The 12,095-nt window shown below is 48.3% G+C and overlaps 1 protein-coding gene across 2 annotated transcripts in view; it reads left to right on the plus strand.

Moving 5' to 3' along the window:
* Positions 1-12,095, plus strand: part of LOC148477147 (tumor necrosis factor receptor superfamily member 8-like) — a 36,867-nt gene extending 24,772 nt beyond the window's left edge. The window contains exons 3-9 of one of the 2 annotated variants that reach the window (XM_088457158.1): positions 2,922-3,077; positions 3,469-3,562; positions 6,272-6,546; positions 7,835-7,957; positions 8,363-8,388; positions 10,785-10,971; positions 11,774-12,095. In XM_088457158.1, the coding sequence (XP_088313284.1) occupies positions 2,922-3,077; positions 3,469-3,562; positions 6,272-6,546; positions 7,835-7,957; positions 8,363-8,388; positions 10,785-10,971; positions 11,774-12,000 (1,088 nt within the window). In that variant the 3' untranslated portion in view covers positions 12,001-12,095. The remainder of the gene's footprint in view (positions 1-2,921; positions 3,078-3,468; positions 3,563-6,271; positions 6,547-7,834; positions 7,958-8,362; positions 8,389-10,784; positions 10,972-11,773) is intronic. The other variant, XM_088457156.1, reaches the window with a different exon arrangement.

The raw sequence follows: 12,095 nt of genomic DNA on the forward strand, positions 1-12,095 counted from the left end.
CTGCTGCCGGGCAGCGTCTCCCCTCTGTTCCTCGGTGCATCTTCAATTAACTGCACTTACACAAGTGTCACCGGGGAACGGAGGGGAGACGCTACCCGGCAGCAGCAGCATTGCGGAGGGAGAACATGTTAACGTTTTTTTTTTTTTTTTTTTTAAACACAATACGGTAAAAAAATAAAATAAATCTTCAGACGGGAGGTCGGGGTCCGCGGCTGCAGCCTGTGACCAGGCGGCCAGGTAGGTGGGAGACGGAAGCGGAGGGAAGGCGGGAGATACACAGAATTACCGCAGCTGTAGGCAGTGCTGCGCATGCGCAGCTTTTGTGAATGTAATGGTGCATGTGCAGCACTGATTACAGCTGCGGTAAGGTAGAGCACTGATTACAGCTGGGGTAAGGTAGAGCGCTGATTACAGCTGCGGTAAGGTAGAGCACTGATTACAGCTACGGTAAGGTAGAGCACTGATTACAGCTGCGGTGAGGTAGAGCACTGATTACAGCTGCGGTGAGGTAGAGCACTGATTACAGCTGGGGTGAGGTAGAGCACTGATTACAGCTGGGGTGAGGTAGAGCGCTGATTACAGCTGCGGTAAGGTAGAGCGCTGATTACAGCTGCGGTAAGGTAGAGCGCTGATTACAGCTGGGGTGAGGTAGAGCACTGATTACAGCTGGGGTAAGGTAGAGCGCTGATTACAGCTGCGGTAAGGTAGAGCGCTGATTACAGCTGCGGTAAGGTAGAGCGCTGATTACAGCTGCGGTAAGGTAGAGCACTGATTACAGCTGCGGTAAGGTAGAGCGCTGATTACAGCTGGGGTAAGGTAGAGCGCTGATTACAGCTGGGGTAAGGTAGAGCGCTGATTACAGCTGGGGTAAGGTAGAGCACTGATTACAGCTGGGGTAAGGTAGAGCACTGATTACAGCTGGGGTAAGGTAGAGCACTGATTACAGCTGGGGTAAGGTAGAGCACTGATTACAGCTGCGGTAAGGTAGAGCGCTGATTACAGCTGCGGTAAGGTAGAGCACTGATTACAGCTGCGGTAAGGTAGAGCACTGATTACAGCTGGGGTAAGGTAGAGCACTGATTACAGCTGCGGTAAGGTAGAGCACTGATTACAGCTGCGGTAAGGTAGAGCGCTGATTACAGCTGCGGTGAGGTAGAGCACTGATTACAGCTGGGGTGAGGTAGAGCACTGATTACAGCTGGGGTAAGGTAGAGCACTGATTACAGCTGCGGTAAGGTAGAGCACTGATTACAGCTGGGGTAAGGTAGAGCACTGATTACAGCTGCGGTAAGGTAGAGCACTGATTACAGCTGCGGTAAGGTAGAGCACTGATTACAGCTGCGGTAAGGTAGAGCACTGATTACAGCTACGGTAAGGTAGAGCACTGATTACAGCTGCGGTAAGGTAGAGCACTGATTACAGCTGCGGTAAGGTAGAGCACTGATTACAGCTGCGGTGAGGTAGAGCGCTGATTACAGCTGGGGTAAGGTAGAGCGCTGATTACAGCTGGGGTAAGGTAGAGCGCTGATTACAGCTGGGGTAAGGTAGAGCGCTGATTACAGCTGGGGTAAGGTAGAGCGCTGATTACAGCTGGGGTAAGGTAGAGCGCTGATTACAGCTGGGGTAAGGTAGAGCGCTGATTACAGCTGGGGTAAGGTAGAGCACTGATTACAGCTGCGGTAAGGTAGAGCACTGATTACAGCTGCGGTAAGGTAGAACACTGATTACAGCTGGGGTAAGGTAGAGCTCTGATTACAGCTGGGGTAAGGTAGGAGCACTGATTACAGCTGGGGTAAGGTAGAGCGCTGATTACAGCTGGGGTAAGGTAGAACACTGATTACAGCTGGGGTAAGGTAGAGCGCTGATTACAGCTGCGGTAAGGTAGGTATATGTAGGGAAAAGTATCTATTTTCTGAAAAGCTGTAATCGCAAAAATGACAGCTTTTCGGAATAGATAGTTATAGGGAGGAGGAATGATGGATTCCCCCGGTAATTAGGTAGAACTCCATGCGAGCTCTAAACCTAATTACCTCCATCGATTTTTTAGTTATGATGAATAGGCCCCTAAGAGCTATTTTGTTGTCCAGGTCTTCTGTTAAATTAATAGCCCCGCACCTGCTATTAGGTATACTGAAGCCCTGGACAACATATTTAAATGTTTTAGTGTTAGGTCTTAACTGGAATAATAGAGATTCTTTACATGTGTGTTACCGCCTATTGCAGAATTCTATAAATGCTGAGTTGTTACACATACAGGGGAATGTATTTCTAGTTATTGTGCTGTGGGCTGTGAGTGTTCCTGTGCTGTAAATACTGGTGAGATACAGGGGAATGTATGTTATTATGCAACCTGACAATTGAATGGTGGATTTAAGGTACCTCTGTCAGGTCCATACACTCAGGGCCTGACTCAGAGTTGGGAATAGAGAGATATCTCTCTCATCTGATCATCTGGGTGACACCATGCTGCACTGCAGGGGGGGGGGGGGGGGGTCGTGGTGTAGATTCGGGGGGGGGGGGGGTCGTGGTGTAGATTCGAGAGGGGGGTGTCCAAATTGACATCTATAGTGCAGTGTAATAATAGAGCTGGGCAGTATTTACACCCCTTGCATTGCAATATGGTCTGTCCAGGTACACAGTTACTGTAAGTACTATCTCTCTCTCTGTTCCCAACTCTGAATCAGGCCCTATATGTGTGTACATCTGGCTGTGATAGTGGCCGGTGCCTCCCCAGCTACTGAACTCACCGCACGCCACCGTCTGTCACCTAGAGGTCGCTCTTACAAAATGGCTCTCTCCTCTGTGTGCAGGTGATATGCGCCCGTGTTCTGTTACTGGTATTATTGCTTCCGTTATGAATTGTGTTCCGCGCTCTGTTATATCATTTGTAAGTAACCACGTTCTCATCTCTCCCCACGCAGCGGACTTTCTTGTACCAATCCAGCGTTGTTCCTCCAATTCCGAGGCCATTTGCGAATGTCAGCCTGGATATTACTGTCAGACTCCTGTCCATAACACGTGTGCGCGCTGCACGCCTCACACAGAGTGCCCGCCTGGATACGGCGTAAGGCATAGAGGTAATGTGGATAGGACATGTGGCTGGCGCTCTATGGTTACGTGTGGGTAATGAGACGGCAGCCTTGGGGGCGAGAAGGAGCTAGCGAGACAGCTCCTGAGCAAATATGAAAATAACAAATTATCCTCAGCGCTGTCTAATATTCTAATAAGTGGCAAATATACAACAAACTCTGGGACGTCATGATATAGTAACAAAATAAATACATCTTTATTATGCAAGTAAGGGTGGAAATGCTATTTATTATCCTTGTCCTGTTGTCCTTATACTCCAAATCAATGGACAGACAGCATCCATAACAACCATTATATATGTTAGAGATGAGCTGTTCGGTTGTAATTTGGTCCCTGTCTGTGAGGAGATTACATTACTGACTTTATGTATATTTGCAGGCACAGCTAAGGAGGACACTGCGTGTCAGGTCTGCCCTACAGGAACTTACTCCAGTGTCACATCTGCTACAGGAGGATGCACTCTACACAACAAGTGAGCGAGCACGAGAGCTATGTGGTGACAACGGGTTTTTTTCTATAATGTGTTATACAGTGTGACAGAGTACGGCAGTGTGTTATACAGTGTGACAGAGTACGGCAGCGTGTTATACAGTGTGACAGAGTACGGCAGTGTGTTATACAGTGTGACAGAGTACGGCAGTGTGTTATACAGTGTGACAGAGTACGGCAGCGTGTTATACAGTGTGACAGAGTACGGCAGCGTGTTATACAGTGTGACAGAGTACGGCAGCGTGTTATACAGTGTGACAGAGTACGGCAGGGTGTTATACAGTGTGACAGAGTACGGCAGTGTGTTATACAGTGTGACAGAGTACGGCAGCGTGTTATACAGTGTGACAGAGTACGGCAGCGTGTTATACAGTGTGACAGAGTACGGCAGCGTGTTATACAGTGTGACAGAGTACGGCAGCGTGTTATACAGTGTGACAGAGTACGGCAGCGTGTTATACAGTGTGACAGAGTACGGCAGCGTGTTATACAGTGTGACAGAGTACGGCAGCGTGTCATACAGTGTGACAGAGTACGGCAGCGTGTTATACAGTGTGACAGAGTACGGCAGTGTGTTATACAGTGTGACAGAGTACGGCAGTGTGTTATACAGTGTGACAGAGTACGGCAGCGTGTTATACAGTGTGACAGAGTACGGCAGTGTGTTATACAGTGTGACAGAGTACGGCAGTGTGTTATACAGTGTGACAGAGTACGGCAGCATGTTATACAGTGTGACAGAGTACGGCAGCGTGTTATACAGTGTGACAGAGTACGGCAGCGTGTTATACAGTGTGACAGAGTACGGCAGGGTGTTATACAGTGTGACAGAGTACGGCAGGGTGTTATACAGTGTGACAGAGTACGGCAGCGTGTTATACAGTGTGACAGAGTACGGCAGCGTGTTATACAGTGTGACAGAGTACGGCAGCGTGTTATACAGTGTGACAGAGTACGGCAGCGTGTTATACAGTGTGACAGAGTACGGCAGCGTGTTATACAGTGTGACAGAGTACGGCAGCGTGTTATACAGTGTGACAGAGTACGGCAGTGTGTCATACAGTGTGACAGAGTACGGCAGTGTGTTATACAGTGTGACAGAGTACGGCAGTGTGTTATACAGTGTGACAGAGTACGGCAGTGTGTTATACAGTGTGACAGAGTACGGCAGTGTGTTATACAGTGTGACAGAGTACGGCAGTGTGTTATACAGTGTGACAGAGTACGGCAGCGTGTCATACAGTGTGACAGAGTACGGCAGCGTGTCATACAGTGTGACAGAGTACGGCAGCGTGTCATACAGTGTGACAGAGTACGGCAGCGTGTCATACAGTGTGACAGAGTACGGCAGCGTGTTATACAGTGTGACAGAGTACGGCAGCGTGTTATACAGTGTGACAGAGTACGGCAGTGTGTTATACAGTGTGACAGAGTACGGCAGTGTGTTATACAGTGTGACAGAGTACGGCAGTGTGTTATACAGTGTGACAGAGTACGGCAGTGTGTTATACAGTGTGACAGAGTACGGCAGCGTGTTATACAGCGTGACAGAGTACGGCAGTGTGTTATACAGTGTGACAGAGTACGGCAGTGTGTTATACAGTGTGACAGAGTACGGCAGCGCATTATACAGTATGAGGCAGCGTGTTATACAGCGTGACAGAGTACGGCAGCATGTTATACAGTGTGACAGAGTACGGCAGTGTGTTATACAGTGTGACAGAGTACGGCAGTGTGTTATACAGTGTGACAGAGTACGGCAGCGCATTATACAGTATGAGGCAGCGTGTTATACAGCGTGACAGAGTACGGCAGCATGTTATACAGCGTGACAGAGTACGGCAGTGTGTTATACAGTGTGACAGAGTACGGCAGCGCATTATACAGTATGAGGCAGCGTGTTATACAGCGTGACAGAGTACGGCAGCATGTTATACAGCGTGACAGAGTACGGCAGTGTGTTATACAGTGTGACAGAGTACGGCAGTGTGTCATACAGTGTGACAGAGTACGGCAGTGTGTTATACAGTGTGACAGAGTACGGCAGTGTGTCATACAGTGTGACAGAGTACGGCAGTGTGTCATACAGTGTGACAGAGTACGGCAGCGCGTCATACAGTGTGACAGAGGCCCTCATTCAGAGGCGGTTGCAAGAAGCGAGCGCTCACTCTGAATGAGGGCGGCCGCTTGACTTTTCAAGTGCGGCCTCCTGGTCGCTAGCTAAGCTGTGGGTTACCACCCACAGCTTTAGCGACCGACCAGGTTGATGGTCGCGATGGTCAAGACCATCGCGGCTTGCGATGAGACCCTAAGGTTGGGTCTCGGCAACCGCAAGCCTCGATCAGAGCAGGAAGCTCCCTTCTGACTTCACTGCTGATGTCAGTGCGGCCGCCCACAAAACGGCAGTCATGCAACAACAGACTTAGGGGGGTATTTATCAAAGCTTGGTGAAAGATACAATTTAAAGAGATAAAGTACCAACCTATCAGCTCCTGTCATTTTTCAAACACAGCCTGCAACATGTAAGTTAGAAGCTGATTGGGTGGTACTTTATCTCTCACAATTGTATCTCTCTCTGAGCTCTGAAAAAATACCCCCTTAGATCTATCCATCTACACTCATTAGACGGTTGTGTGCACTATAATGACAATATTCTCATACCTTCGCCAAGATTTTCATTTTATTTTCCCAGCTGTTCCAAGTTAGATCTGCGTAAGAAGGGAGACGCCACAACTGATGCACTGTGTCTAGGTCCCAGTCTTCCTCTTCCTTCTTCCACATCAACGGAGATGAATAAGCCTCTGGAGAGCACTAGAGGTGAAGACTTTATAGAGCTGGTCACCAGTGTGGGGCGACACACCAGATATACAACGCCTGGGATGCGCACCCTCCATATGCACAGCCAAACCAAAGCTCTGACTACTTCTGTGCCTGTTACTACGAGGAAAGCTGGCGGTGATAACACAGGTACGTTACCCTGAGGGGGGGGGGGGCCTTTAGTCTCACTCAGGCAGCTCTGTGTGACAGCCGTACACCTGCATCATTTATACAAAGAACAGCCCTAGAACACTGTACAGGAAGAACTAGAGTTCTATCCAGGCTCAGAGCTGTGACAGTGCCACAAAGGTCTGGAGCTAGGTAGCTGCTTAATTGCCCACTCTCCTGGCAGTTACAGGAGTCTCAGGGTTCCTGTAGGAAACTCTTCTGCGTCCTGCTGCTTCTGAGGTAAAGCGGGCTTGGCAAGGGACATGACGCGTTTCACTATGAATTGTGTTGTAACCCCACCAATGTAACACTGGAGATTGCAGGTGCTGGAATGCAAGGATGTGATGTAATCATTATGACATCATTGTGGCATCATGCTCCTATCCTGCCTATGGGACTCCTGGAGACAGGGGATTGGTATGTATGGATTACTGGTCCCGGTGCCTGCATGCTTCTGCTGTTCAGGGCTACATACTTCATGCACAATAGAGTTAATTGACTTAAGGCTTCCACAACAACAGGACAAGTATGTGCAGCCATAGGGACTGATGATCCCACTGGCCCCAGAACTTTTAGAAGACTTTGGGGGAAAGGAACCGCAATTTGGCAAAATCACTTTATCAAGAATCGCATACTCCATGCGTTCTGGGCGTAATTTTCCCGCCTATGATTGCATTGCAGTATGTGACAATGCCGCCCAATTTAATTAAATAGCACTTGTAGGGACTGGGGCCCCAAGACGACCGACTCTGCGATGTGCTTGGAGTGAGGAGACTGCATTAGTGGTCTCTTCACCCCTCTTTCGGGAATCCTGCTCATGTCTACTAACCACGCATGTGCGGCAGCCATTTCCGGAGGGGGGGGCAACAGAAGGCTGGATTTAAATTTAAGAAAACCAATCACTGCAGTAAATCCAGTGGCAGGTCACAGAGGATGTACGCTATAGACAGATCGCAGATGATTACCTCTTCTAAGCGCAACGTGACATGAGTCAACGCTCGCAAATAGCGATAACTCTGTAACTTTCATTTGTGCCTAATTGATTGAATATAAGAATATTGCAGTGTCTACACCAAGTTTTATTTAATGTATTACAGGTCTGTTACCCTATCCCTTCTGGATTATAAAATCTTGTGAGCAGGGCCCTCGCCCCTCTTGTCACCCCTACATAATGATGTCATTGTACACTGTAATTATGTAAAGTGCATGTTTGTACATTGTGGTTGGTCTCCCCCCCTTGTACGGCTTATAAAGATAATAATTATTTTAGGTAAACTGAACAACGTGTATCTGGCAGCCGGAATTACCTGCGTCATAACCCTACTCCTAGTCTTACTCCTGATCTGGAAGCAGAAGATATGCAACTTGAAATTATGGCTAATTAAGCGGAAGAGTAAGTATCAGTTTTCTTACGCTGGAATATTGTATGTCTGCGTTAATCCCATAGTGAATCCTCATAAATGGTTTAAATAATGCAACGTCCCAGACCTAGAGAACGACAAACTTGAAGCTATTTTAAAGAGCAAATGCAGCGATTGGGCATGAATGTATGTATGTATCAGTCCATCCACCGGCACATTCCTTTATACTCAGTTATCGCAGATACAGTGCTGAAGATGAGTAAAACATCCCTCTCATCTATGACTGGTTTCACACAGATAGCTGCAATAACTAACGGAATGGGAAGTCTCTTAGCTGGGCGTTTTGTACAGGATAGCAGGGTCTGCAGGGTCCATATTAGAGGGTCTGCATACGTTTCTATGGTTGCAATAATTCAGTCTCTCTGTTCTTCCTCTAGACTTCATCCCATCCAGGATTTCTGCAGTGAGTACTGTATTTTTTTGTTGTTGTTTTTCTCAGGTTTTGTACAATTCATAAATCAGGGTTACTGAGCACCCCAATAACATAACCCCAGGAGATTTAAGGTAGAGCACAGCACATAGGTACATGAGGACTTCCAATACGAACCTTTGGCCATGTCCTGCAAAATCCATACGTGCCGAAGTTTAGTGTAAAACAAAACCTGACTTGTTGAGGGGTGCCGACAGCGTAGGACTGGCTGAGGCGGGTGAGGGCGAGGCAGGGCACTGGGTGTACATGGTTGGGCCGATCACGGTAGGTGCTAGTTGTTTGGACGTCTGGCCATCAGTACATTTTACAGCTGTCAGTAACAGATATGTTCTATCTCCAAACCGTCAATGGGAATTAAATAGGTGTCAATAGGATTTTGCCAACTCCCCAACATTATTCTGATCAATCCATTTTATGAAGCCAATAAAGCATAAATAGCTACATCTATAATTAACACCACTACAAATATTGTGTATCCCCCAGATGTACCATTTAGGGATCTCAGCAGATGCCCCTCAGAAGCCCCAGCATAGACCTCTATGGGAGCTGCGATGCTGGCAGATTTACCAAGCGGAGTTTGGCCCCTGCAGCTAATGCCTAATTTGAAGATGGCGTTGGCTGCTGTAATCTATGGGCTACACTTTGCAAAATGACCAGGAGAGGGTTTCTCCGGAACCCTCCCTGGCAATGGGCGTCGCACATGCTAGGTCAGTAGACCGCGCATGCACAGGGGTCCTGATAGAGGAGTCAGAAGCCGCTGATGCGGTCACATCACCCCGAGCACATGGCAGGGATGGATTCCTATCGGAGCCCCCGGCCCTGCATGTGCTGTTTAATACATACGGCCAGTATTATCGCACACTGCAATAGCATTCCCGTAGTGGGGCGCCACGCCCTGCCCGATTTCAAAAGGGCAGAATGCGCCCTGTCCTTTTGGAGCTGCCCCGCTAAAACAAGCCAGGTGCCATCCCCACCCGCAGGCCGCAGTGTCCCGCGGGTGGGAAAAATTGGGGTGCAGTGACCACGGCCGGTGAATAGATGCCGTGGTGCATGCGCACACCAAGAGGGGAGAGCTTTGGGGCAGCCCAGCATGTCTGTAAGTGCCGGCCACGCCCCCAAGAGTGGTGAAAAGGGGCGTGTCTTAAAGACGCCCCCTTTTCTCATGGTCACGCCCCCTTTCTGTAGTTCGGCGCCCTGTCCTGCACCATACCTAGGGGGACATTACTGCAGTGTGATCAAGGGCACTAATATTGCTCCCAAATTGCATTGAGTAATCATTGATAAATGGGCCCCTTATAATGTAGTTATATAATTTCACTTCTCCTCAGTCTACAAGTCTAGAGTTAGTGGCACTGTGGCACAAATGGAGACTAAGGGCCTGATTCAGACCCACTCGCGAGTGCACAGCGCTTGCAAGCGGGTCGTTGTTCCCCCACTGCGCATGCGCCGCCTCCGGCGTGTGCATGCGTGAGCCCCAACGAGCGGCGGCAGCTCCATCGCTCCAGGGCTCACTACAAGACAAATCGGCTGTCGATGTTGATTGACAGCTCGCCCCGTTTTGTAGGCGGGGACGGGGGGGTGGCTGCATAAACGCAGGCGTTCCCTTAGGAACGCCTGCCATTTGTGGGCGGCCCTACTGACATCACTAGTGATGTCAGTAGTGGACTTCCTGCTCTATTAGAGCAGGAAGTCCACTCGGGCTTGCGGGAGCCGAGACCCTCCCGCAGGGTCTCGACGCAAGCCCGATGGTCGAGATAATCGCGACCATCGCCTGGCCGCTCGCATTAACTGTGGGTTGTCACCCACAGCTTTGCGAGCGGCCTGGAGACCGAAACAAAAAAAAAACGCCCTGATTCAGAGCGAGTGCTTGCAAACAGCGAGCGCCTCTCTATCAGGCCCTAAGCTTGGAAGCCTGTAGTAACTATTGCAGTGCTTACTGATCCCCGCAGGGTATTCCCTTCTGATGCTACAACTGGTTTAATAAAAATATCGGTGTGACATTATATAACATTACACAGACAGTGGTCAGTCTATAAACTTATGGGAAGACATGATATCGCCACCACAGACCGTCCCCTCCAGTACATACAGGACGGGACACTTCACTCAATTTCAGGCGATAATAAAATATATGTGCGCAATACAAATAAATGTTAATAGATAATTCTATAAAGTGCAGTGTAATATGGTGGTATTAATGATAGCGGTATGACTAACGTCTTTACACATATTATGGAGGTAATGCCATGTACACATACCTGCAGCGTGCCTGGCTGGGGACTGAACGCTGCGCATAGACCACCGACAGACATGTTCATATGATATCACAGCAATACTTCAACCACTTTCCCCTTTTTCATGTTTCAAAGCAAAATATGCTGGTAACATACCGGGAAGACTGTAACGAGGGGAATTTACTACAGAGAGAAAACTCTACGCGTTCCCAACATATTGTTACAGAGTCCTATCAAAGGTCGGAGATGGCGCAAACCGAATGGCTGCCGGACGACAAGCCGGACATCCAGTCGGGCAGAGACCACCTGAATAACCGAATCGGTGAGAAATTACTTTAATATCTGAATGGAATATTTTCTTTGTCACTTTCATGTTCAGTAACATCTGCTAATTGCGGATAACCTCATGGACGCGAGCGAGCGCTATTTTGTTAGTCAATATGGAACCTAGATTTAATTAATATGCATTTTAAAGGGCAAATGTGACTTTACTGAAAGCATATCCATAAAGCCATTGCATTTAAAACTACTGCAAAATAGACAAATACACCAATTATTTCTACCTGTAGGGTGTACCTGTGACATTACGCTAAGTGTTAGGATATCAATCCAGCAATTCCTATCATCAAAAACATTGTTCAAGATGTTTTTTTAAAGTGAAATAGAATTGCCAATTGTAACATTGGGCAGATCATAAATAAGTGATCTCTTTTCTGCACACGCTTAGTAAATCAAGTTGATCAGGTATCCATCACATTTAAACTGACCAATCCTGACGCTCAGTATGAGCAGGTAGTCAGGATAGTTGGCCATGGCTGGGATCATAGCGTGGTCGGGATATGACTGAACACCTAAGTTAATAGGGGCCATCTAAATTTACCTTTTTGACCACAATCCAACATGGTCCAACCGATTTCACATGTATCATGGCGACGATTAGTTTCTGGACACATGTGATATCGGGCCAGCGGCCCAATATCGGCTGCCCCACTGCGTGCGCCCAGCTGTGGGCTATCAAAGGCCGACTTAATGATCCTCAGCCCTGACGTTGGATGTGCATCTTCTATGACTGGGAACGTTTCCAGACGTCCGTTAATCACATTTTCCGGTTGCTTTGTCCCCAGAAAAGATTTACATCATGAATGCCGACACCGTTCTCGTGGGGTCCATCTCAGAGGTTCCTAACAGGCGGAGATCAGGAACGTTGGAGAGTGAAAGTAAGGAGAATCCTGTGTCAGCCTCACGTTACCCCCAACAGGAATCCAGCAAAGTGCCAGTAAATGAACTCATGCTTTCTGTAGAGGAGGAAGAGAGAGGGACGTGCACAGCTAAACTGATAGCGACAGTCTAAGGCCAGAGCACTGAGGACGGCTCCACTGCACTCATACTGCCAGTCTCAGTGTATATAGAAACATTGGTGAGTCCACGGCTGGGGATGTATCACTT

The sequence above is a fragment of the Taudactylus pleione genome, unplaced genomic scaffold (genome assembly GCF_031769625.1).
Source record: "Taudactylus pleione unplaced genomic scaffold, aTauple2 ptg000740l, whole genome shotgun sequence".
Classification (NCBI taxonomy): domain Eukaryota; kingdom Metazoa; phylum Chordata; class Amphibia; order Anura; family Myobatrachidae; genus Taudactylus; species Taudactylus pleione.